This window comes from Etheostoma spectabile, chromosome 19 (genome assembly GCF_008692095.1).
Source record: "Etheostoma spectabile isolate EspeVRDwgs_2016 chromosome 19, UIUC_Espe_1.0, whole genome shotgun sequence".
Classification (NCBI taxonomy): Eukaryota; Metazoa; Chordata; class Actinopteri; order Perciformes; family Percidae; genus Etheostoma; species Etheostoma spectabile.
Window position 1 is genome coordinate 1,844,159 of NC_045751.1, and position 26,811 is coordinate 1,870,969.

Consider the following 26,811-nt stretch of genomic DNA (forward strand, 5'->3'; position numbering starts at 1 on the left):
GAATGCAGTCGGCTAAAGGAAGCTAGTGGCATTGCCATGATGAATGACGAGGCTGGAGGTGACACTACAGTTAATGTAAGTAGTATAAATTTACAGCAGCGGGGCTAATGTCCAGGCTAGCACTTTGCTAAAAGGTCTTCTCCAGAAAAAAACACTCAAGAAAAGCTTAAGAAATTTTGCTGCTCTCTGGGATAACCCTAAGGTATTTATAAATAATTTCTGGCTGTATTGATTTAGACATGTTGCATGTTACTGTTGACAACGCTGCAGAAACTCTCCTTCTAACTTCTCACTCTCTGAAACACACTGTATCATTTTCAAGCAAAAATGTCGTGAGCAGTTTTTGAAGTGATTTAACTCTGGCACACAGTCAGCAAAAATCCAAAGCACTGTATTTCTTGCAGGCTTACCAAGGACTGACAGTTATATGTAGCATTAAATTCACTTTTTGAACCCTCAAACATGCGGATCAGATTTTCCAAGTCCTTGACTCCAATAGAAGCATGCAGCCACTGATTCAAACACCTTCTGCTTTAAGTTAGGAAAATGCATTGGCTAGATAGATGAACCTTAAACTTAAAATGAGTACTAACGAGTAGTAAAAAACTATAACACCACATTTTCGATTCAAAATTTAATAGAATTATCTTTCCAATTTTATTTAGAAGATTAAATCTTATGCAGACAGTTGAGTGCTGTTTAGAAATATTACTGCTGTGTGGAGTAATATGGATGTGTGGGTGCATGTATACCTTGACACAGATGAAGTACTTTCCAGGAAGGATGTCTGGCCACATATTTTGAAAATGGCTATTATGTCTGGAAGTGTCCTTGAAATAGTAGACACATGTTCATAACGCACTATCATGTGCAGACATCATGTCGATTTGGAAAACACGCGCATGTATGCATATACACACAAACATACACTAAATTGCTACCTTTCATCATGTGTATCTGCAAAAACGTTGTGAGCTGTCTACCCTCTGTGTACACCCCACAGAGGGAAATTGACTCCTGTCGGATGTAATTCACATTTTCCTGTCATCTGCACACATAAATGTCAGTAACCCTGTTGTTGTCATGCCCTTCCCTCACTTTCTGCCCAACCTACACGGTGCTTCAGCACAGCTTTGTGTCTTGGTGTTGAGGGTTCAGTGAAAGTCAATTGTGTTGTCTTGGTAATGTTATTCATGACACTGCCTTTTGGCAGCAGGTGCATCAGGTTATATGTGACAATCGGATACTATTTTATCCTTGTATACATAACTCTTTAAACAAAAGATATGGTACTACATTTGATGCATTCATTTTTGTATTATGGATAGGAATTTTGGCGGTTTGAAGGTGACAAGTTTAAGTATATACTGTATATAATTATTTACAATATGTTTGGCTTTTATCATAATTCAAGCTCTTGTGAAACTTATTTTGTTTAAAACCAGATCCAGGTCAGGACAGGACCTACTCCCGCTCCGTCTCCCCTCCAGAGAATGGCTTCAAACAACACCTGGAAACTCGTCTGTACAGCAGCCAAGGAAAAGGTCCCACACGGACTGAGCGAACACCCTACCTTGGTGGACGGTCCTCACATGAACCCGCTCGCACTCACTCAAGGGTCCAAGTGTTGCCCAGTTTGCCCATGATCAGTAGTGGTCATTACAGCCGGAAATTAGACCATGTCTCCAACGGATATGATACTGACAGCAGCCAAGACTCCAGAGAGCGTCCTGGAAGTGGAGGGAACAGCCGCAGCAGGTCCAGCCGACCCTGGAAGCCCATTCGTGAGGCCCTAAATGTTGACAGTGTTGTGAGTGCCGTTAGTAGTGATACTTTGGTAAATCAAGAGCGAAGGCAGCACAGTCCCTGGAGAAGACCTAGCAGTCAGTCGCCCTCCCGTGACCGAGAGCGAGACAGAGAGTTTACATGGGGAGGCCGAGAAGAACGCAAACCCAAGAGCCTAATGACCATCTATGAGGATGAGCAGAGGCATGAGACAAGTGGCAGCCGAAGCTCACTGGACTCAGACGACAAGGACAGGTCAAAGGGCTCAGCAACTCTAAAAGTGCGGAACGACAACTGGAAGATCCAGCGAACTGAATCTGGATATGAAAGTAGTGACAGACTAAGCAATGGCTCAGCAAATCTTGACTCCCCTGTGGTAGAGAACCTTTCTTCCAAGGACCTGCGGCCCACACCTGAGCTGCATCTGACGAGGTAGAAAAGAGAGATCTAGGTTTTTCTTAGCCAAGTACACAAATTCTTGGCTCTGCAAAGTATGATGCAGAAAGGTTTTTTTTTTTGCTGTATGATGCTAGTGTCAGAATGCTGCTTTGTCATCTCATGCCCTACTCATTTATGGATTTTAGCCACAAAGGTGCTGCCATTTTTAAATGATTAAACATAACAAACAAACTGTTCTAAAAATAGCAGTACCTATTTAACATAAACGCACACAAGGCAGATGTGCTAGGCTTATTATGCTGGGCTGTCATTTGTTGGCTTTGTAGTACAGGTCTTTTTTGGAGATAATGATCCCAACTAGCTGACAACTAATGTACTCAGAGGGGAGAGCCAGCGGATAGCTGACTTTCTCAACCACTAGTAAATTATTCAAGCTTTTCTCTTGACAGTAAATTGGTAAAGTGCTGCTCCTTTTGTTATCTATTCTTCCCACAAGTTTTGATTAGTTTTATTACAACCTCTTTATAATGTATAAAATATAGCAAATACAAAGCCTACCTTAGGAAACTACATGTGCCCCACAGTAAACATCAGTTAAAAGAAAGGGGGGAAAAACGCATTTAAAATAAATAATAAGCACCGGTTGTTTTCACAATAAGCTGTTTGTCTAGTGCTGCACATTCAAGAAAGGAATCAGACTACACCATGTAAATCATTCAGGATAAAAGCATATGTAGGCCGAGGTCATGAGTGTTTATTTCCTCTTTTTTTGGATCCATCTTAGTCTCTTTTAAGTGGTTGGTAAAAAAATAATCCATTGGAATATCTTTTGTAAATCTGCAATGCATGAATAATCATTAATAATAAGAATTTATTTTGTATTTTAGGGATCACTTCCTTCAGAGAAAAAGTGATGATTTAAAGGCTGACATATTGCTCTCTACATTTCCCACTGGTAAGTAACTCTCTTACACTTGCGAAACTTGTGTGTACTTTATATCATCAGAGAAAGCTAGCAGTGTTTTCTTTTTTAATTTGTATTCTTTGGACATGGTAGGTTTCATTAAAGCAAAAATGTAAAGGAAAATGTAAAATATTTAGCATATAATTTACACATGTACTGTACATCTAGAAGAAATGTTTTGTGTGTTAAATTGTGTATATATTATAAGCCATAAATGAAAGTATAAGGATTTCACAAAGGTCTGGCCCCGACATCAAAGACATTTCCTCTGCCCAGTAGACTGTGTGTTGTAAGGATCTGAAACGTTAAGATAGTACTAAGCAATTTCCTTGATTTATTGTTCCATCAGTACTGTAAGGTCACAGCCTGATTGAAGGGATACTGTATGGAAATAAGTGTGCTCTGCTTCCTCACTGACTGGCCTTGACCTTTTTTTCCTGAGTAAAGTTGATGTTGTTCAGCACACAGAGAAATGTACGAGATTTAAAGGAAATATCAACCCAAGTAAAAAGAAAAAGAAAGTTAAAATAGAACTGGCTTTTTAAAATGAGTTTGGTTGCCTCCTGTAATGCTTAGTGAAACACTTTCAACATTATTGACAGAAATAACAATCCTGGTTTGCCTCAGGTCTTCTGTCCATCAAACATTACTACACAAAAGGTAAAACCGGAACGGGTGAAGATGGAACCTAAAGGACTTTGTTGACTGTTCACTGCACTGAATAATGTATTCTTGGAAGTAAACCAGCTTTAAGATCCGGCATACAAAATTGTGGGTCTGTCAAAAATAAAATATGATGAGCCAAAAATATGAGTCATGTTGCGCAGTTGCAATAATGGTTAGTTTTATCTTCTAGACAGGATGAGGGAAATTAGATGACATGAATATAGCACGAGGGATTTTGATACCTGGACACCTTTCACACCTTTCACACTCTTTACCTAGCACATGCTTGCTTGTAATAGACAGTATTGGCACAGAGAAAGGAAAGAAAATATCTTTTTTTAAATTAAGAAATATCTTGAAAAATGCCTCACTAATTCCCTCAACAGGAATATGGTGAGTTAATCCTGAATTAAAGCGGGAGATGAGTGCGCTTGTAGGGGCCACCCAGCTGTGCCCAGCCGGGCAGAAAATGCCACGACTGGGCTTGTCAGAAGGTGGTATTCAAACAGGATGCGATGAAAATGCCATTTAGTAGCACTGCAGTTATGTCAAGGTTCCAAGAAGTTATGTAATGTAGCATAGAAACGGCAGCTACAATTTAGTCTGCTTTAGATTTAGTCAGAGTTGAAAATAGCTTTTACACAAGCCTGCCTGTGAGCATCTGCACATGCAGAGTGATTCATGTGAAAGAATCCCTGGCAAAGAGTCAAACACTTCTGTGGCAGGCATGGTTATTTATTCACTGCGGCAATATCCCTTTTGTTTTTTAAAATTTCTTTAAAAAGGATGGCCCTTGAACTTAACATTATTAAGGCTAGTCTTTATCTTGATTGCACAAATATACATTTTGTATGTGTTACATTTTTGTATGAAAAGCACTCAATGATTTTATTTACTCACTCGGGGTGTTTGCCCCCTAGTGCCTTTAGAAGATACGACAGTGTCCACTGATCTTACACACTGAACCGGGCTCAATTACATGCCTCCTCTGTGGTTAGTAACATTTTAATACACATTTTTTTTATTTGAAAGGTATTTACAGCTGTAACTTGAGTTAGTCTTAATTCATTTGATGAATGCCTTTTAAATGCTTAATTTTTAAACCTAAATCTGGTTAAAAATCTCTGATAGGACCTTTTGAGATTCCTCGGTATGAAATTTTTACGTCTTGTTGTCTGCAGTTTGTTTTGACAAGCTGCAGATAATGTGTCCTAAGTCAATTTGGCTCGAGTTCAGTGGCAGTAGTCTGGCCTGAGCTGCAGAGTCCAGTAGTCCATTAAAGTCCAAAATCCTTTCTAAAAGCACACATGTGGGCAGGCAGTTGTAAAGGGTTCTGTTGACATTTTGACCACAGGCATTCATTCTTAGGCTAGTTCGTTCTATCAAAAGAGGAACCTAATGTTTAGGTCTGGGCCCCTCTTAGTCACATTGACAACCTTTTGTCCTTGTTGTGAATAAATCTCATTGAGCTACATTATACCAAAATGGAAATGGCAGCGGAACATTCTATCTATAACCTCATGAAAGGTCACGGCTATCAGGAGATGGGTGTACTGTACCTGCTATCTGGACAGTAAATCATGCCTTTGTCCTGATTGGCTCTGCTGGCTGCCTCAGACCTCAGGAAGAGTCCATAGAAACTCACTTGAGAAGCTGTTATGGCTCAGTTTGCACATGAATATATCAACCTCAAAGTGAGGATTACATAAACAGAAGAGTTGTGTAATTAACTTTGCCCTCATCTATGTAGAAATCCCCAAATAAGAATTTGTACGAGATATACTATACTCTTAGATAGTGTCCGTATCTAAAACAATGCTTTTGATGTAAAGTTCAGAAAAAGATAATAAGGAATAATGGTGAATAGATTCTTTATCCCAGAGGTTTCCCATTGTGTGTTTGCATACACATGCAGTGACTGTGTGTCCATGAGTTGGTGTGTCAAGAGCTGTAATGCTATTCTGCGTTAATGTGGCGTTTGGCTTTATAGTCCGATTCCTGTGTCATATCAACCGACACAAAACAAAAGCTATTCCAATTGATTTGAAAGAATGTGTGATGATGTTTTGGAGTTCCTCTCTCCTCCCCATGTAGCTCAGGTCTTGCTGACCTGATTGATGCATGCTGATTGATGTTCAAGAATTTTAAGTACCCCAGACAGAAGAACGCACAGAACTACAAATCTCAACTTGACAGTTTTAGAACTGAAATGCGTAGTTTTTTTTTCTCACATCAACAAAACTTCAAAGGGCTGTCAGGAATTTTTGCATGTACAATTTTGTAGAAACTTAGTTTGGGTTTGCTTGTATGGTCTGTATAGTTTTGCACGCTGGCAGTTGGTATCATTGAAATGATGTCAGATCACTTCTCTGTTCTCTTCAGTTAAATGTCCTGAGTATTTTTTAGTGGATAACAGCACACCCCAAAACAGGTGCCTCTCTTGAACTTTTCTCAGAGGTAACCTTTATGTTGGAATGGGATTAGAGACCGGTCTTTTAGTGATTTACATAAGTAGAATATATCAATCCTCACATGTTATTAAAAGGGGAATATAGTGCAGAGACCCACAGCATGGGCCTTATAATGTCAATCACTGATAGCTCACACATTTAGAAAGTGCAAAAAAACATGTAAACATGAGACAGCTTCACTTTCTTTTATCCTATTTAGCAACTTGACTTTATGCTTTCCAGTTAACGGTAGGGAAATTTTGTTGCACACCACTTGGTGCAGTTTGTACATTGAATGCCACTGAATCACAGCTTAATCCATGCAAGCGCAGTAGATGGGACAGTTTCCCAGGCAAGTGCAGTAGGCCATGTAAACAGTAGGATACCTTGAGTACATCTGTTTTGCTGGCGTCCACAGCTACAGCAGTGATCCCAAAATTCTACTAAAATGAAGATCAGCTAGACGCTGAACCTGAATAATTGATTTACATTAAACCCGGATGGGAATTATAGCGATTATTTGATAGCTGTTTTTGGACACATCTTTTGATTTTAACCGTGACGGACAGGCAACCCAACAACACAGTCACCTTGCTCTTTTGTGATTCAGCTGCTTTCTCCTTCAAGCTTTCTCTTGGCAACAGTGCACTTGACCATAAAGATAAAGGGATTTTCCAGAGAAAAAGCATTGTATACTGCATCCTTTTTGTTTTCTTTTTGAAAATGATATTGTTGCAGTTGCTTGCCAACACTGCAGATCAGCGTCATCAAATTGTGAATTGCCACATGGACTTAGCGGCTTAAAAATGCAATAGTGTTGTGGAGAGGGATCTGGAGTCTGGAGTCTGACCCTGGCGTAATTGCATGCCAGCACAAAGGATTTAGCCACTAATGCTTTGAGAGAGCACAGGAAAAAAGAGGGTATGCTGACACATCACAGATGGTCCTCAGCCACTCACTCTCTTCCTTGTCCTGTTGTCTGTCTCAGGCCTTGTAAATCACACCCACCCTGTTAACTTGGCTAAGCTCCACAACAGGGACCTGATTCTAAACAAGTTTTTTTGCTGATCTAATGTGTGGAATCCGCTATTATCTCAAAATGATTGCAGCGTAATTCATTGACATCACATGATATGATTGACCTTAATAGATAGAGTTTTCCTTGGTGTTTATAGCTTTGCGTATGTTCCAACGTCTTAATCTGCTAGAGTTCATTCAGGGTCCTTATTGTTTCATTAGTACTGTTCGCTCAAAGCTAACGGCCTGGATATGAACCCAAATTCCCTTTGAGGGGCCACGTTCTTTGGCCGAATCAGACAGAGTGGTACAGAGGGGGCCTGAGGGTGCTCTGCCAGACTAGCTGCTTTGATACTTCCTCTCACAGCACCAGGCAATGAGCCTCACCATGACCTCTCTTAGATAACATGTCTTTGCCTGAGAGACAGAAAAAAAATACTGTAGCAGTGTTTTAAAAGAAACTCATAACAGAACCCTAGCTCTATTTTGATCATCTGGTGGTGATGACCACACATTTACAGATTAGTGTGTTTAACGCTCATAAGGCTTTGTTGTTGTCTAGGTGAACAAGGAAGACAATCTCCGGATCTACAAGATGCAGGCAACCTCTCTGGTCAGCCAATACAAAGGTAAACCAAGATCTGTAAAGAACATAACACAAGTCAGTTGATTTGGCACAAGGGCATCTAAAATACTGGTGTTTGTGTTTTTGTTCTGTAAAAGAAGAAGAGCCTTCCGGTACACTCCCGGGATCTTGGAAAAAAACAATGGTCTGGACAGCGAGCAAGAGGAAAACGTGGATTGCAGCCCTGTGAGCCCCGTACATCTTTACTTGGCAAAGACCAGCAGTTCTGAGTGGAACAGCTCAGATGACCTTGCTGGACCTTTCTCTGAACAAGAAGAGTCTGCCACTCTTGCCCACATAGACCCTTTCTCGCTCAACTATCCCCCACCTTTACCCCCCAAGACCTTTGGCAACAGTCCTGCTGACCCATCTGGTGTCCACTACCTACCGCCGGAGGTGGCAATACGGTTGAGCCCCCGCAATGAACCCAAAAATGGCGTGTCCTCACTCTCGCACACCACCCTCCGTCGGTGGATTGAGACACCTGCCGAGAACAGGCTTTCATCGGATGCCAGTTCCAAGTCGGGGTCATCGGACCAAGATAGGAACGATCTGTCAGCCAGCGAAAGCGACGAAAGGTTACCCAGTCCAATGCCCGGACACGATGACGGTTCAGACTCCCCTGGTCTGACAGATATGGTTCTGCCCACCACTTACTTTTCTGTGGATAGCTGTATGACTGACACTTACCGGGCCAAATACCATAAGAAGCCTGCCTTTTACATGAAAGCAGAGGACCATACGTCATCAGGGGAGAGTGATGTTGAAGGAAGGCTCCCTTTGCCAGATGCTCAGCCACCAGAGATTTCCAAAAGCAGATCAGAATCAGGTACCATATGCTGGTATTAATACTATTTATACTGTTTGTGGAACTGTTTTAGCTTTTTTGTAAATGCATTGATTCAGTCTTTGGCTTTTGTCCTGCAGGCTATTCTACCACAAAGACTACTGCAAAGTGGAACCCAATTACTCCAAAAGGACTTGATGAGCATGGCTTCCTATGATTTTAGCAAAAGCATCAAAACACTTAAACCAGTTACTGGATGCCAAAAGAAATTGCTATGCACTATGGCTGCTACACAGTTTTACTCCTAACTGGGATGTGTATTAGCTCATTTACTTTTCATAACAGGTAGTTGGACAGGAAACTGGATGCCAAAGAGATTGTAAAAAGAATGGCATGTGTCCTTAATAGCTATCTTGGTGGTAGGAACTGCTCAAAGCTTTGAATGAGTTGTGAATTTGCACAGTGAACTAGAAAGGTACAGTAAGAAGTAACAAACATGCCTAAAAGATTTTGCTGTTGATCATGTACGGACTTTTGGAACTCAAAAGCAAAGCGTTAGGTCGGTAAAGAATGTGTCACAAAAAAAGCCACTTTATCACTCGAGATTAAAAGATTTGTTTTACATGAAAAAGTAACACATTTCTTGCAGTTGTACTTTCTCTAACTCTATTGAATGATTGTGTTTGTTGGATTACTCCCATCTCAGTGTTATGAGGTGTCTGCCCCAATTCCATCTCTTATTGACATACCTTCCTTTTGAAGAACACAAGTTGCAGTAATATTCAGAACATGTTTTTTGTTGTGTATTTTGGAAAGTAATACAACATCTTGGGCACTCTTTTGACACAACTTAAAAATGGATCCCAAGGATCCGTGTAAATAAAAAGCTCCAGGACAGGTTTTTGGCTGATGAGGCCTTTTTGCAGGACTGTTCGAAGGCGCAGAAACTTTCAACCTCAGATTCTTGTTGGTACATTGAGTTTATTAATCTGTGCAAATAACATGCATAATTCTTTGTTTTGTCTCTCCTTTTGTCAAACTTCAACCAGAGGAGGTCTAAGATACCAAAATATCTCTGACCACTAGTGTAGGGGTCCAGGGGCTATACTATTACAGGGAAATGGATAAATATATTCATTTGATTGCTTATTGGTAGAAAGGTATGTGGCACAGTAGCTTGAGGCACTTCCCTATCTCCTCTCATGCACACCTTCACACGTCCCTTACTGTTTTATGTGGTTGCGCTGGATGTCTGGTCAGTTGTTTTTCTTTTCACACTCCATACAGTTATAAGCTTAATTTGTTTTGTCTTTAGCCGTATCAGTTGTTGAGTCTTCGGTCATGTTTCTTAAAAAAAAACTGCTCATATTAGCAGCAGGTCCGCACTGGTAGGACTTGTGAAATTGTCAACTAGAGATAGACAAGGCGTTTGTTTTTTGAGTGGGATTATTAATAATAACATGTTGTAAATCTGAGTAGTGGACTGTTTTTTTTTGGGGGGGGGGGGGGGTTTAAACTGTTTTATATATGCAGCAGACTCTAATGCGCAGTGCCTTTTTGTATTTTTCTATGTCATGACCAGATTGAATTGGAGCCGTGATTTGTACAATTCTTTCATTTTAAAGAATTTTTGTAACATCTAATTTTATTTTTATTGATTAATAATTGTTAAATAAACAGTTTTATTCAAGCATATCTGTGTGTCAAGCTATGTTATATGTGAGAGCACAAAGTTTAAAATTTAGTAATGTGGATCTTGAATCTTTTACTATTTATGCTAATATATAAATTATTTATATATAAAAAACATGTTTCTGATGATGAATTTTGTCTGCTAAATAAATAGTTCTTACTGAAACAAAATATGCACACCATTTTATTCAACAACTGCTGGGAAATATAGTGATTTGCTGCCACCTGCTGTCCATTTATTGTTTTTGTCCTTTTTAGATTTGTTTTGGGGCTTTTTAAACCCTTTATTTCAGAGAGACAGTGGGCGAGAGACGGGGATGGCGGTTGGATTGGAACCCGGGCCGCTGCGAAGGCCTCAGCCAGCATGGGGCGCATGCTCTTACTGGGTGAGCTAGAGCCCGCCCCCTGTCTCGTATTGTTAATGCACCTAACATGAAGTATATGCTACCCAACTAAAACTCCTGCAGTTCTACAACACATTGTGCCACTTCTGACTATAACCAAAAGTATTTTTTTTTTCTGAATACATTTTACATGAACCACATTTCATTGTTGTGTATGAAAAGTACTGCAGATGGCCACCTTTATGAACATGGATTGATATCATTCCTTCTAATGCCTTTCTGATTCCTTTGGATGCCAAATCTAATTCTATGTCACTCTTGTGCAGATTGTCATTCACTAGATAGTCTTCCTATTCCTACTATGCTGTATCGATTGTTTTTTTTCTTTTTTTCCACCCCTACTAAATACGCGTTTTCTGTTACAATTCGTCAATATTTTATATTTCTGACTATAATGTAAGGCAGTGTTCAATCCATGAGTGTTACAAAGACACCTGCCCCTTTAAATTAAACACACAATAGAAAGGTCTATGATGGAATGATAACTTGTGGCTGTGTAAATAATGGGCAGAGAAAAGAGCGGATCAGAATTTGACCTGGAAGTGTAAAAGTCTTTCCCACTAATATTTCAGATGATCATGCTAGTGCCTCTCTAAAATACTTTATATGTTGGTATATGTTTAATACGTTTGACTTTCTAACTGTTACAAAAACCATCAAAAGTTAATAATTTAATATTCAAAACATTCACTAATAAACTACGCAATAATGCTGAAGTTATATCCAGGTCTGGGAAATTGTTGAGGTTCATTTATAAGTTCCTTCTAGAGAGTAACTCAACAGCTACGTACACGGCCGATGGATTAAATAAGACCAATGTTTTGCCTCTGAAACAAAGGGATTTCAGGATTGTATGCGTTGTGTGGGTGTTTTAACAGAATGTAAATGTTTTTGTAATGTCTTGGAAATCGATCCGAGACGCCCTGAGAGGTCTTCTGATTTTTCTGTTATGTTGATGATTCAGAACACAAAATAAACTAACATACTTTTTTTCATCCTCAAGAGGGAAGTAGAGGACTTTGCAACCAAAATATAAAAAGCTATTTGATCTCACAATTTAACAACAATGTGCACTATAACATTTACTTGAATTCATTGTCGCGCTGTATTTGTGTCTTTATTTAATGTGTCACTCTGTATCTCGGTAGGCCTTCTTTATAGAATGTTTGTGTAGTCTTTTGTTATTTAGGTTAAGAGTGTATACTTAATTTAACACTGGTTAAAAGAAAAGACTGAGGGAGTATATTATATATTTTTTTAGGATTATTTCACTTTATTTTAATTCTCCAGCACATTGCCCCTGAAAGTGTCTTCATGCTCCAGCAGAAACAATGAAGATTATTAACTACAGGTATTTCAGGATTGTACTGACTCTCCAACAGAAGATATCTAAAATAAGTTCCTAAAAAGAACATGAAAATGTGCAAACTGCCAAAACGGTACCGCATAATTGACTTAGAAAAACAGGTAGAGGATGGAGTTTCACCCCAACTTATTTGCCCACAAATAAACCATTTACTGCCACATTTGTTGCTACAATTAAGTAAGATAATGATTTTCTTAAATGTAAATTCCAGATTGGAAATAATTCTTGTGATGTTCACTTGAGGGAGAAAAGGAAGAAATGTAGCCAAGACCATGCAATGTATTCAGAGAACCCTGACAACGTGCTGACTCTGCTCCTCATTGCATGGCATGTCTGTCATAGTGTTGCCATGCATACTTCTCGTGTGTGTTCTCCATCATCCATCAGAGTGGGCCCGTCATATGGAATCCACCTCTGCAGCTGCCCTACTTCATTAAGGACCATCAGCTGAGCTCAGTGTGATTCAGGGAAACGGCATTCCCGGGAAATCTGATCAAGACTATTTCCCGATTCGGGAAAGGGAAAGGTTATGACGGGAAACGGGAATGAAATAAACAAAAGGAGTGCGCGTCTGTTGTCATACGGTAACGTGGATGCAGGCAGCGGTGCTGTAATGTAACTACGGTAATAAAGGTTCACTAAATGCATTACGCAGCAGTAGGCTACACCCGTGGCGGCGGAGATAAACCGCCTGAGACCGCAGTGTATCAACGCTCTCTGCTTCTCGGAGCACACTTCCACGAGAAAAAGGAAGGGCAGGGTCAGAATGCATTGTAAACTAAAAGAAATCTGTAGTCCAAGTGGACACAAGTCCAATCCAACGCTGATATTGCGGCAGAGTGTTTAGGCTTTTTTTTTTTTTTTTTTTTCAATTGTTCCCATCGGCCTTTGGCCCTGTCTTTTTGCAGTGGGTCGCTTTCTTTCATGTAGTTGAACTTGTATGTGTTAAAAGAGAAATATGCCTGCCCTAATAAAGAAATAGTTATCCCCGTTTGTAGCCGCATACAAATCTCAACAGCCGAATGGGTTTGGTTCAATAGAACGGTTTAGGAATCATTCAGTGGTAACTTTAGCACTTTCATTGAGTATTGTATATATATTGTGTATATATATCTATATTATAATGTGTATATATATACTATATGTATGTAATATATATTGTAATATATATATATTATTTAGTATATATGGTTATACAATATAATATGTATATATATATATATATAATCATATATATATGATATGTAATATATAATGAGTATATATATGTATAGTATATATATACTATATATATATGTATATATATTTATATATATGTATATGTATATATATAATATATTATATATATACATATATATATATATGATATATTATATATAGTATATATATGTATATATATGTTATTTAATATATATATGTATATATATGTAATATATAAGTTATATATATGTTTATATATATGTATATTATATACATATATATATATTATATATATGTATGATATGTATATGTATATATTATATGTATATATATAGATATGTATATATATTGTATATATATATGTAATATATATTTGTATATATATTAGTATGTCTATATATAGTATATATATATATAATTTGTATTGTATGTATATGTATGTATATATATATGTAATATATGTATATATATTTGATTATATATATGTATATGGTATAATATATGTATATATGTATATATATGTATATGTAAATATATATATGTATATATATATGTATATATGTATATATATATATATATATATATATATATATATATATATTATATGTAATATATATAATGTATATATATATGTATATATATATATGTATATATATATGGATATATATATATGTATATTATATATATGTTTAAATATGTATATATAGATTATGTATATATATATTGTATATATATTATATGTATATATATAGTATATATATAATATGTATATATATTATGTTATATATATAAGGTAATATATATATTATATATTATATTATATAATATGTTATATATATATATCTATGTAATATTATATGTATATTATATATTATATATATATATATATGATATATTAATATTTATAATATATATATTATGTATATATATATGTATATTAATATTATATATATATATAATATATGTATATATATATATATATATGAGATATGTATATATATGATATAGTATATGTATATATATATATATATGTATATATATATATATGTATATATATATATATATAGTATATATATCTATATGTGTATATAAATATATACACAATATATATGTTATATATATATGTGTTGTTATATACATCACCGGCCACTTTATTAGTACACCTGTCCAACTGCTCGTTAACACTTAATTTCTAAGCAGCCATCACATGGCGGCAACTCAGTGCATTTGCATGTAGACATGGTCAAGAGAATCTCCTGCAGTTCAAACCACATCATATGGGAAGAAAGGGATTTGAGTGACTTTGAACGTGGCATGATTGTTGGTGCCAGAAGGGCTGGTCTGAGATTTCAGAAACTGCTAATCTACTGGGATTTTCACGCACAACCATCTCTAGGGTTTACAGAGAATGGTCCGAAAAAGAAAAAACATCCAGTGAGCGGCAGTTCTGTGGGCGAAATCCTTGTTGATGCCAGAGGTCAGAGGAGAATGGCCAGACGGTTCGAGCTGATAGAAGGGCAACAGTGACTCAATAACCACCCTTACAACCAGGTGGGCAGAAGAGCATCTCTGAACGCACGTACGTCGAACTTTGAGGCAGATGGGCTACAGCAGCAGAAGACCACATTGGGTGCCACTCCTTTCAGCTAAGAACAGAAACTGAGACTACAATTGCACAAGCTCATCGAAATTGGACAATAGAAGATTGGAAAACGTGCCTGGTCTGATGAGTCTCGATTTCTGCTGCGACAGTCGATGGTAGGGTCAGAATTTGGCGTCTACAACATGAAGCATGGATCCATCCTGCCTTGTACAACGGTTCAGGCTGGTGGTGGTGGTGTTCATGGTTGGGAATATTTTCTTGGCACTCTTTGGGCCCCTTGGTACCAATTGAGCTCGTTGCAACGCCACAGCCTACCTGAGTATTGTTGCTGACCATGTCCATCCCTTTATGACCATATGTACCCAACTTCTGATGGCTACTTTCAGCAGGATAAGCGCCATGTCATAAAGCTGGAATCATCACAGACTGGTTTCTTGAACATGACAATGAGTTCGCTGTACTCAAATGGCCTCCACAGTCACCAGATCTCAATCCAATAGAGCATCTTTGGGATGTGGTGGAACGGGAGATTCGCATCATGATGTGCAGCCGACAAATCTGCGGCAACTGTGTGATGCCATCATCATTATGGACCAAACTCCCTGAGGAATGCTTCCAGCACCTTGTTGAATCTATGCCACGAAGAATTGAGGCAGTTCTGAAGGCAAAGGGGGTCCACCCGTTACTAGCATGGGGTACCTAATAAAGTGGCCGGTGAGTGTACATATATGTATATGTATACAGTGTTGTGAAAAAGTGTTTGCCCCCTTCCTCATTTCCGTTCCTTTGCATGTTTGTCACACTTAAGTTTTTCGGAACATCAAACCAATTGAACAATAGTCAAGGCATCACAAGTAAACACAAAATGCAATTTGAAATGAAGGTGTTTATTATTAAAGTTGAAAAAAACCAAACCATCATGGCCCTGTGTGAAAAAGTGATTGCCCCCCTTGTTAAAACATACTATAACTGTGGTTGTCCACACCTGAGTTCAATTTCTCTAGCCACACCCAGGCCTGATTATTGCCACACCTGTTCACAATCAAGGCATCACTTAAATAGGAGCTGCTTGACACAGTAAGGCCACCAGAAATCCTTAAAAGCTACACATCATGCCGAGACCCAAAGAAATTCAGAACAATTGAGAAAGAAAGTAATTGAGATCTATCAGTCTGGAAGGGTTATAAAGCCATTTCCTAAGCTTGGGAATCCAGCAACCACAGTGAGAGCCATTATCCACAAATGGCGAAGACGTGGTGAACCTTCCCAGGATGGCCGGCCGCCCAAAATTACCCCAGAGCGCAGCGACGACTCATCCAAAGGCACACAAAGACCCCACAACAACGTCCAAGAACTGCAGGCCTCACTGCCTCAGTTAGGTCAGCGTTCATGCCTCCACCATCAGGAAAAGACTGGGCAAAAATGGCCTGCATGGCAAGTTCCAAGGAGAAACCACTGCGGGCAAAAAGAACATCAAAGCTGTCTCAATTTCTCCACAACACATCTTGATGACCCCAAGACTTTGGGACAACATTCTGTGGACCGATGAGACAAAGTGGAACTCTTTGGAAGGTGTGTGTCCAAGTATATCTGGCTTAGAAGGAACACTGCATTTCATAAAAAGAACATTATACCAACAGTAAAAATATGGTGGTGGTAGTGTGATGGTCTGGGGCTGTTTTGCTGCTTCAGGACCTGGAAGACTTGCCGTGAAAAAGGAACTATGAATTCTGCTTCTACCAAGAGATCCTGAAGGAGAATGTCCGACCATCTGTTCGTGTACTCAGCTGAAACGACTTGTTCTCTGCAGCAGGACAATGATCCTAAACACACCGCAATCCACCACCGAATGGCTGAAGAAAAACAATGAAGACTTTGGAGTGGCCTAGCCAAAGTCCTGACCTGAACCTATTGAGATGTTGTGGTATGACCTTAAAGGCCGTTCATGCTCGAAACCCCTCTAATGTAACTGAATAGGACAATTCGCAAAGATGAGTGGGCCAAAATTCCTCCAGGATGCTGTAAAAGCCTCATTGCCGTTATCGCAAACCTTGGTTGCAGTTGTTTGCTGAAGGGTGGCCCAACCAGTTATTAGGTTTAGGGGGCAATCACTTTTTCACACAGGGCCATGATGGTTTGGATTTTTTTCCACCTTTAATACAAACACCTTCATTTACAAATTGCATTTTGTGTTTACTTTTGTTGTCCTTGACTTTTTTTAAAGTGGTTTGATGTCCAAACACTTAAGTGTGACAAACATGCAAAAGAACAGGAAATGAGGAAGGGGGCAAACACTTTTTCACACCACTGTATATGTATGTGTGTGTATATACATATATGTATGTGTATGTATGTATATATGTATGTATGTGTATATATATATGTGTGAATGTATATACGCAGCAGAATTGTTTATTGCAACTGTGTTGATGATGGACATAAACTGTGTTCTTCTGCCCAAATAATACTACAAATAATATAAAAAAATGTCAGTTTGGGATTTTGGAAGGCATATTTGAATGAGATATGATATATTACTTGGGCTGAATAAATAAATAAATAGATACATACAAACAAATCTGATTCATCTAATTTTCGGGAAAAATATGAAACCCTAGTGTCTACTTTCAGAGTCCGACTTCGTTTTTCTCATTTCTCCTCTCTTTGCACTCTCTCTCAAACTGTCCCTCAAGTTCACTCACATCCTTTATCCTCGTATGGTTTCTCACTCTGTCAACCTATCTCAGTCTTTCCCTTCTTAATAAGTCCCCCTCCCCGCCCTCCCTCCCTTCCCTCTGCATCATCTTTTCTTCCCGTTCTCCATTTTTGGCCAACTCCTTATTTTTCTTTTCATTTTTTGTATTATTCCCCCTTTAAATCAGCACAACTGTTGTTCAGAAATGACAGTTGGTTTTATTGCACAGTAAAAGCAGTTTCCATTATGTCCACTCTGACATTTCACATTTCAATTACAGAAATAAATGCTGTTGTGCTTCATGGTATGCTTGTTGCCTGTTTTGTTTATTAGTGTACCTTTAAATGCTGTCAGAAAAAAATCTTTCACATGAGTGTAGCCCACATAAACCATTAACAATGTGGTTTCGAAATATGTTGATGAGATGTGGCATTAAGGGGCAGACATAGCAGATGCTGTGACAAGATAGCAAAACAGATTACAGCAAGCTACTAGCAGGGCAGGTACATACAAACAATTATAATACCAGTCCCTACAATAAAGGTGGTTGCAGCTAAATCCATTATGATGACTAGAATTGTTTTCAGGTAAGTACACATGTAGGTTTTTCTAGTAGCCCTGATTCAGGACTGATAGATATAGTCAATTATGTCTTACTGTAGGCCTTCATCATTATTGTTGCAACATAGCTTCTGGCCACAGGTAACAGCACTGAGCACTGTTCTACAGAGCAACAAACCTGACATAGGCTAATTTAGTGAGTTTAATGAAATGGAATCGCACTCATTGGAGAAGGTTGTGTTTTTGGTACATTAAATAGCCTCTCTCGAACTGGGAAGAACTCCACCTGCCGTGCGGTCGGTTTTGTATTTTCAACATGCAGGCTAATAAGGTACCATTAACAAAAAATAACTGAAGTGTTCTAGCCCATCAGGATGAAACTTGTTCTAAAAGCCTCCGATTTATTTCCACAACAGTGAGTATCTAATTATATTGTGGTCATTTTACTTGTCCGAATGCAGAATAAGTTTGTAAGCGGGGACTTTACGAGGAGTGCTTGAACGCATCTTAGGAAAAACACCTGAGGAGACTTCGAGCTAATTAGCAGCATCTGCGAGGTCGAGAGCCGAACGACAAAAATGGTCGTTTGAAAGTCCCTATATAAAAATTATCAAAACTAAAAGAGACAAGTATAACGATATAGAATATAGATATACAGATATGGAGTATATGCGGGTAAATATGTGTATTTTAACTCAATTTCGGATAAAAAGAAGTTAAAAAGTCTCCACAGGTTTTACGAGCTATTGGAAGCTAATGGCGAAGGAGAGACGGGCCTACATGAAATGGAAGACATCACCTTTCCTAAGATGTCTAAAATGAACACTGACAGCTCCACAACTGGTGAGTCTTGGTTTTGTTTTTGTCTGTTTTGCTTCTGAGTCAAACCATGTGTTTTGATACTCGGAAAAAGTTTCCAGCTCATTTAGCGAAAGTAGGCTACCCAACAATTAGCAAATACCCGGCTAACAGTTATGGAAAATTAGTGTTGGCTAGCTAAATATTTTTTTTAACTAGCCTATAGGCCACAGAATATCTGCCCTTGGTAAAGTTAAACGGACAGCAATGTCTAGTTAATGAAACACAAGTAAAAATGAAGAACTACATAGTTCTTATTTCTTTAATAATATGTAACATTAGGCCAAGTCTAATGCCTGTTAGTCGCTTGTTGGCTGACGTTAGTCATGGCCCAACTGGCGCCGGTTTTCACAGAGCTCAAACAGTTCTTTCCTATTATTGTTGTTTTAAGATAAGTGTTCCTGATTTGCAGGCAGTGATTTAACCCATGATATAACTTGTAACCGTTTTTGACCAGCTGTTAATGTAGTCAGCCTGTACAGTTAGCAGCTTGATACTGCCATACTTTCTAAGTGTGTTGGAGTAAGCTATGTGACATCATCGGTGAGAAGTTCTACCGCAGTCATTTGGTACGTCATAGACCACTAAATATTGCATTTAGGTGAGATAGTCCCAGGGCCATAGTACTGTATAATCGGTGTGCTTTTATATAATGCTATGAAGGGGGAAAAAAGGTCAATCTTTAGCAGGCAGATTTTACCTTTTTAAGAAGTTGTTGCAAAATTGAACACACAATGTAGCAAGCTACCGTTGTTGCTAGTAATTGCATTCTTCCTAAATGTGCTTTTGTTTCCATTGACCAGAGCGCTAGCTGGCTTGCAAGCTTCTGGTACTGCCCATATTTGCAATAAGAGGCAAGTTCTGGCACATTAGTTTACTCTGGTGACCTTTGACACAGGAAGGCTAGTTATTATCCAAAATAGAATAATCTGTGACTATAAATCCCAATGTGCTTTCAGTGTTAACACAGGAATTATTTGCCCCACTGTATTCTCTATAAATTATTTAGAAAAATATACTATATTTTTAGTAGGGCTGGGCAATATGGAAAAAATCCAATATCGTGATATTTTTGACCTAATATTTCTATATCAATACTGCAGTGACATTGTAGGGTTCACAAAATATTTACACATTTGGATTTTTGATAATCATCAATGTCAATATAATGACAAGTAGGTAAAGGCAAATAATAGAACAGCTAGAACAGTCTGGCATCCCTTTACTGTAAAGCAGCCTGTAAAACCAGGAAACAACGACACTTACAATGTGATGATATCAAAACATAATAATAATAATAATAATAATAATAATAATAATAATAATCAATATGAGATTGATATATTGCCCAGCTCAAATTTTTAGACGGGCCTTTCTTAGAGAAACTGCAGTGAATAGCATTATGGAATTGCGCGGCCTCTATGATTATTTGTTTTTGCGTAAAGTATTTTTGAGTAGTTTTTAAAAATTTTATTTCTTCCCCCCCCCCCACTGTCTATCCAGTGTCACTATTGAATAAAGGGAAAGGCCAAAAAATATTATCTTATAAATGTATTGTCTATCGTGAAGCTTGGTGCCTACCGTCACACGTGTTCATTTTTATTTTTTTTCCCCTTCCACTAACCTTTAAAAAACTTTAACAACCATGATACCAATTTTATTATTACTTTAAACTGTCTGTGCATGGGCAGGAATGAATCATTACATATTAGCAGGAATTAATAACAGGCAAACTTGATGGGATTTAAAACTTTTTTATACAACATAAAAATTACAAAAAATATATATACAAGAATCAGTTTTTATTGGCACTAATAGACACATAATAGTGAAAATGTAGTGTGCAAGATGCATATTGGAATAATAAAGCACCGTATTTTAAAACATAAGTCACACTGGACTTAAGTAACATTTAAGTAGAAAAGTATTTCACAAAATCCAAGAACAGACATTTAGCACCCAGAACAACAAGCTGAACACGGTAGGGGTCCGTTATGTTAACGGTAACGCATTAACCGTTATTCAACTACTCAATAGCAAACAGAACAACTAGCATGGCGCGGAGAAGTAACTACGTTGTTGACAAGCCTCTCCTGGCAGCACGTTGTTCAAGCACCCATCTGTGGACCCACTCCTCCACCTCTGGCCATCTTGCTTTCAGCTTGCGATTAGCCGATTAGCTTCCTTTTGTTTTCTTCATTTCAGTAAGAGTAACCATTTCGCCATTCCCTCACAAGTTTCTGACATGGAGTTAGTAATCTGCAAACGAGGATTTTATTTTTGGGGGCATTTTGTTTGTGTTCAGTCTTTCTCAGTTGTCTTTAGGAGTAGCACATAGTTGTCACAAGCCTAGAGTGCCCGGCTGTAGACGGTAATGTTTTCAGTATCAATTAACATTTAAAAACATGTTAAATTGTATATAAATGTTTCATATATAAGTTGCAAGACCAGCCAAACCATGAAAGAAATAAGTGACTTATAGTCTGGAAAATACAGTATGTAATGTGTAGGTGAAATGCCAAAGTGGGGATGACCCCACTTATCAGCAGTTCAGGAGAATGATGGCAGTGGGAAAGAAGCTGTTCTTGTGTCCGGCGGTTTTTGTGTGCAGGGATCTGAAGCGCCTGGGAGAGGAGGAGGAGGAGGAGGAGGAGGAAGCAGGAGTATGGCAGCAGTGTAGAAGATGGCCAACAGCTCTTGTGAAAGGACATGCTTCCTGCAAAACAATATAGAGCACAATGGTTTTAAAGGCTCAGCCCTTCTCAACTGGCCTTAAAAGAAAGAAACAAGTTTGATATGTCATACTAAGGATGACCACGTTGACAAAAGAAAGACAAATTGCCTTACAATGCTATTTTTTTTCTGATCACCAATATTGATAGTTTAATAATTATAAACATTATTATTATTATTATTATTATTATTATTATTATTATGAACATCACATAGTTTTAAACAGTTTCAAACTTCAGCACTTGCCCAGCGAGGGAAAGTTTTTCAAATGAATAAGTCAAAATGAAGCAAAATTACAAGTCAAAGTAAAACCTTATCGGCCAAGCTAAGCACAATACTGATGTGAACAACAAAATAACACCTGCCTGTTATTACCCTGCAGATTGTCAGGTCCAGGAAGGCCATCTATGCCTTTCTGCCCTGCAGGCTATACGGTTTTAGAACATCATTGGTTGCCACTCGCCGTAGCATGCGACGGATGGCAGTACATCCGGTTGACCCTCCAAGGCTTGTCAGGAAAAGTTCCTGTAAAACATTTAGAAACACAAATTATACATGTAGAACAAAGTGGATTGCTTGTAAAATCTCATTTTGTAAGAGAAGTCAGTTCAGTTATAATGATAATTAAAGTTATGTAATTATATAGTGTTAAGGCAGGGTAGGGCGGGACTATGGCCATTTAATTACCATTTAGTTCCTCCTCTCCTGTTGACCGAGACTCCTGTCGAACACTTGCAGCTCTGTGACTGTTGAGCAGGGCGACAGCAACATGTCATCGACTGGAGCAGAGGGAGGTGACAGGGAGCTCCTTAAGAGCATGAGCAGCTCATCCATCTTCTCCTCAAATGCATCCATCCGTTGTGCCATGTGGGTAACAGATGTCCTCGTGGCTATGGATAAATTAATGGTGTTAGTTTTGTTCTTATACATTATATACTAATGTGAATAACTTAAGTGGGTCTTTTTACCTCTCATTTCCATCTCCATGGCTGAGCCACCTACCTTTGTGTGATTAGTTCCGCTGTTAACAACAACAAAAAGTCAGTTTCTCAAGTTCCTTGTCATGCAATTGTATTTAATTGGAAAAATTCAAAGCCACTGTACCGTCAACTGGGTCCCAAGCTGAAGTGGCAGGCCGAGCTTGCGTAACAATAGACCCATCCAGCTCTGGGCGACCGGCTGGTTTTCTGTGTGGTGTTAAGAAGAAAGTATTGGTCAGTTCATTTATGGTAGGTTTCTTACACAATTGCAAAAAATGAACCCATGCTTTTACATTTAGACAATCGCTTGTCTTGCAACTTAACGTGCAGGTGGGGGAAGCAATGACGTCTGCTGACCTGAAAGGAAGAGAGAGAGAGACACACACACACACACACACACACACACACACACACACACACACACACACACACACACATCAGAGAACAGTCACATTATATGCACCAGGTTGAATGTCAGTAGTTCCATGGTAGGAAATATGACTGGTTTCTTCTATGCATGCATACATGTTTACTTACGGATAGGGATTCCAGACACACGCTCCGTCCTGGAATGCTTTGTGGAACGGATTCATCTGAAATAAGACCATACAATTTGTACTGATTGCAAAAAGAATATTTTAATATAATCAGTCGGTGTAAACATTGTATGTGACAGGATATCTACATTGTAGCCCTGAGACTTCCTAATGGGGAAACACCGCATCCATAGAAAAGCATGGGGTTAGTTTGTAAAGCCAGTATGACAGCTTTGTAGCCTGCACATATTACGTCCCCTCCTGTATGCTTTCCCCTTCATTTAAATAGGAAAATAGCTTGCTGATAACCTAAAGTGCGTTGAAAGATAGTTGCTGAGTGACTTGCCTAAAAGGACTTAGATTGTACTGGCTTTATATATGTATTGTACGCTAAAACTAATTAAAAGAACTGGTATATCTTATTTGTAACAAGAATGCAAGCAGGTTAACACAATGACACAAAACATACAGTGCGGCAAACCATACACGTTGTGCAGAGCAGCAAACAAAGACTCAAAGAAAGCACAATTTATATGCAGTCCATTTAAAGAATAACTCGCCAAAATGCAACCTAGGATCTTTTTGTGAATGTACCAGAGTCAAACTTCGCTTAAATGCAGGATTAGGACTGCAACGCTACTTTTAAGATTTGCCATATTGTCATTTTTGTTCAAATGGCCTTTTGAATGGGGGGGGTAGTGCATTAAAGGGAGGGGGACGAGATGAGGAAGAGGGAGGGGTCTTTGTTTTGTTTGTAAAATACTTTTAACGTCAAGAAGAAATGTCACCGAACATTGCTTAAAGCACCGTTTTGTGTGTGTGTGTGTGTGTGTGTGTGTGTGTGTGTGTGTGTGTGTGTGTGTGTGTGTGTGTGTGTGTGTGTGTGTGTGTGTACTTTTAATGCTGAACATACCTGGTTTTGTTGCTGTAGGAGACGGCCAAATTCTTAAAGTAATTTAGATTCAGCTTTAAGCGGCAACTTAATGATTTTTATTGCTGACTAGATCGCCGCCTGTAAGGAAAGGGTTTCTATTTAAGACGTGGGTTTGACAGAGTGGCTGTAGTTAAGACTGATTCATTTTCATGTCAGGCGTATTAGTTTGAGATTGAGTTGCTTTTTCTATGTAGAAGTTCACATTGAACTTGAAGTGCTATTACCAGTTTAACATAGCTTTTTCAACATTAAGTTTGAACTATTTTTTTTGCTGTGATTCAGCACGACTAACAGTCTATTTTCACTCTTTCAAATTTGTTAATTTCTTTTTTTCACGCTGTTCATTATTCTGCTTTCACTGTTTTGTCTGTAGTTCTTCAGCAGACCACCCTGTGCCCAGCTGTGTACATGCGTGCGCAAGCACACACAAACACACACACACACACACACACACACATACGCACACACAGCCCACAGGTTTCTGTTCTTGTCATTCTGACAAGCAGTAAGAACAGGATTATAGGTAGAGGCCCTCTTACTTGGGGCAAAAGAGTGTGAAATCTGATTGATTTGGAAGATTTAAAAAATGGGTCCCAGTGAGGTCGTTGGAATCCTAAATATGAGCAGGCTGAAGAAGTGTAGCAATAGGGTGTAGTCTGTTCCAGGGATTTGCCAAATGTTCAGACTTGAGAGGGTGGCTTAATAGAGGACTGAGAGAAGAAGATGCGGGGTGTATGTGGCAATAGCTACTTTTTCCTAGTATCTCTTTTGCAAGTTTAGTTATATTGATGCTCTACTGTAACTTGCTATAGGATCTTTCAGTTATTATATTTTTTGGTTTGAAATGGGCTACGTTGTACTTAAATATCACAAAAGGATGGTGTAGTTTTTTTGAAAAATTGACATTGCCCTGTCGTTTTAAAAGCTGTGTATGTATATATCTTCCCTAATGCAACTCTTATATCAAAAAAGCTTCACAAATGACACATGCAAAGTTCTGTGCAAGAATATTTGCCATATGATATTTCTCCTTTTGGCATCATCATAATTGATCACTAGGGGGCATTACAGTATTGGGTTTTTGTTTCACTCCAGCCTGAGGCTGTTTGGCAAAACCCACTTGCTGGTTTCCACCAGTTCCACTTATAAACCTCTTCCACTTGCTTGAATGAAACACAATCACTATTACTGTATAGTGCAAAGAAACAGTAGCAGAGTGAGAGGAAAGTGCTGTCTTTTGGGTAATAAAAAAAACATAGAAGCATGTTTTATTTGTTGTGGCAGTACAGAAGTGGAGGACATATGCAAACCAGCAGGACACATGTTGAGATTAGTCACATAATTCCAGTTTCATGTGTTATAGAGCTCAACAGTCCAAGATGTTAATCCTGTTTCACGAGGATTTACGACGCTGTACTAATCACGATATGTTCCCACGCTTCTGCTATTAGCCTCCGCCCAGAAGCTAACGTTAGTTTGGCTAAATGGTAATTCGGCTAACTGCTAGCTGACATTCTGATTCAGTCTAAAATAATGTTAACTCAAACTAAACACTAGGCAGGCTATAGCTGACGTAACAGCTGTTGGTTAATGGGATGAGTAGTTCCTTTGCTTGATAATGAAAATATGTACACAGTCTTATACCTTTTTCACATTTTTAGGTTTTAGTTTTTTCACACAAAATATGTTGTATGTTTATGAGTCATGTGGTAGCTGGTTAGCCTAAGGCATGGTCTAAAACTCTTTATATACAGATTTTTCCAGACGTCAATGGGAGAAATAAATGTGAAACTTACTTCCGGAACTCAAGGTCTCTCAGAGGAGGGGGCTTTACAAAGGGCATGACGACAGCGATAGCTTTGGTGGTTGAAGGCATCATCAGCATTATAGGACATTTGTTGTTGTGTGCTCCACTAACTGCCTTCCAATCTTTCTCTTTTCTGTCCTCTCTTTATAATTCATGTGTTATATTTTCCACTCCGCTCTATGTAAGATTTAACCCAAGATGTTATTTTATGACGACAGGGTGCTGCTGTTTGTTTTTGTTGCCTTCTCGAAGCATATTAGTTATTTCTTTACACCTAAAAAAAATTTACCGTCTTTCTTCACCTGCAACAAATCAATGTCATGCAAGAAGGAAGCTTAGACTCTATAATACGCGGAAAGCTATTACAAGGATTAGAATGATAGTAAAATGTACAGAGCAAGACAGAGACAAAGGGCTTAAAGTATTCCGGCACCGTGCAGGACCTCCAGCGTGTGGCCGTGAGGAAAGATAGATCGATTGATTGATTGATTGATTGATTTCTGGGGTGTGACTATGTTAAAAATAAATAAATATGTAAATTAAAAACTCCACATGGGATTTGTTTTTGATGCGGTAGGTTTATCCAATCATCAAACTTCCTAACAATGAAACGAGTTCTAGCTATCAGATGCAAAGTAGGCCGGGTCCTTGCCGCAAAGAGCGTGCGTGTGTGGTCTCTCCGTAGGAACGCGACTAAACAAATGGCGCCGCGCATGAATAGAGGACAAGAGGAAATAAAATTAAAAGGG

General features: G+C 38.5%; 1 protein-coding gene and 1 long non-coding RNA gene across 5 annotated transcripts in view; one reads left to right on the top strand and one right to left on the bottom strand.

Moving 5' to 3' along the window:
• The window catches only part of usp53a (ubiquitin specific peptidase 53a), a 30,475-nt gene extending 21,291 nt beyond the window's left edge, over window positions 1-9,184 (top strand). For 3 of the 4 annotated variants that reach the window (XM_032544075.1, XM_032544074.1, XM_032544076.1), the window contains 5 exons: window positions 1,446-2,217; window positions 3,072-3,139; window positions 7,844-7,910; window positions 8,005-8,735; window positions 8,813-9,184. In XM_032544075.1, the coding sequence (XP_032399966.1) occupies window positions 1,446-2,217; window positions 3,072-3,139; window positions 7,844-7,910; window positions 8,005-8,735; window positions 8,813-8,910 (1,736 nt within the window). In that variant the 3' untranslated portion in view covers window positions 8,911-9,184. The remainder of the gene's footprint in view (window positions 1-1,445; window positions 2,218-3,071; window positions 3,140-7,843; window positions 7,911-8,004; window positions 8,736-8,812) is intronic. The other variant, XM_032544077.1, reaches the window with a different exon arrangement.
• Window positions 7,318-23,016, bottom strand: LOC116706983 (uncharacterized). Its single transcript, XR_004336382.1, has 4 exons — window positions 22,910-23,016; window positions 22,165-22,330; window positions 19,425-19,428; window positions 7,318-7,328 (listed from the first exon to the last, which is right to left on the bottom strand). It is a non-coding gene; the product is annotated as an uncharacterized LOC116706983 (long non-coding RNA).
• Between the last annotated feature and the right edge of the window lie 3,795 nt (window positions 23,017-26,811).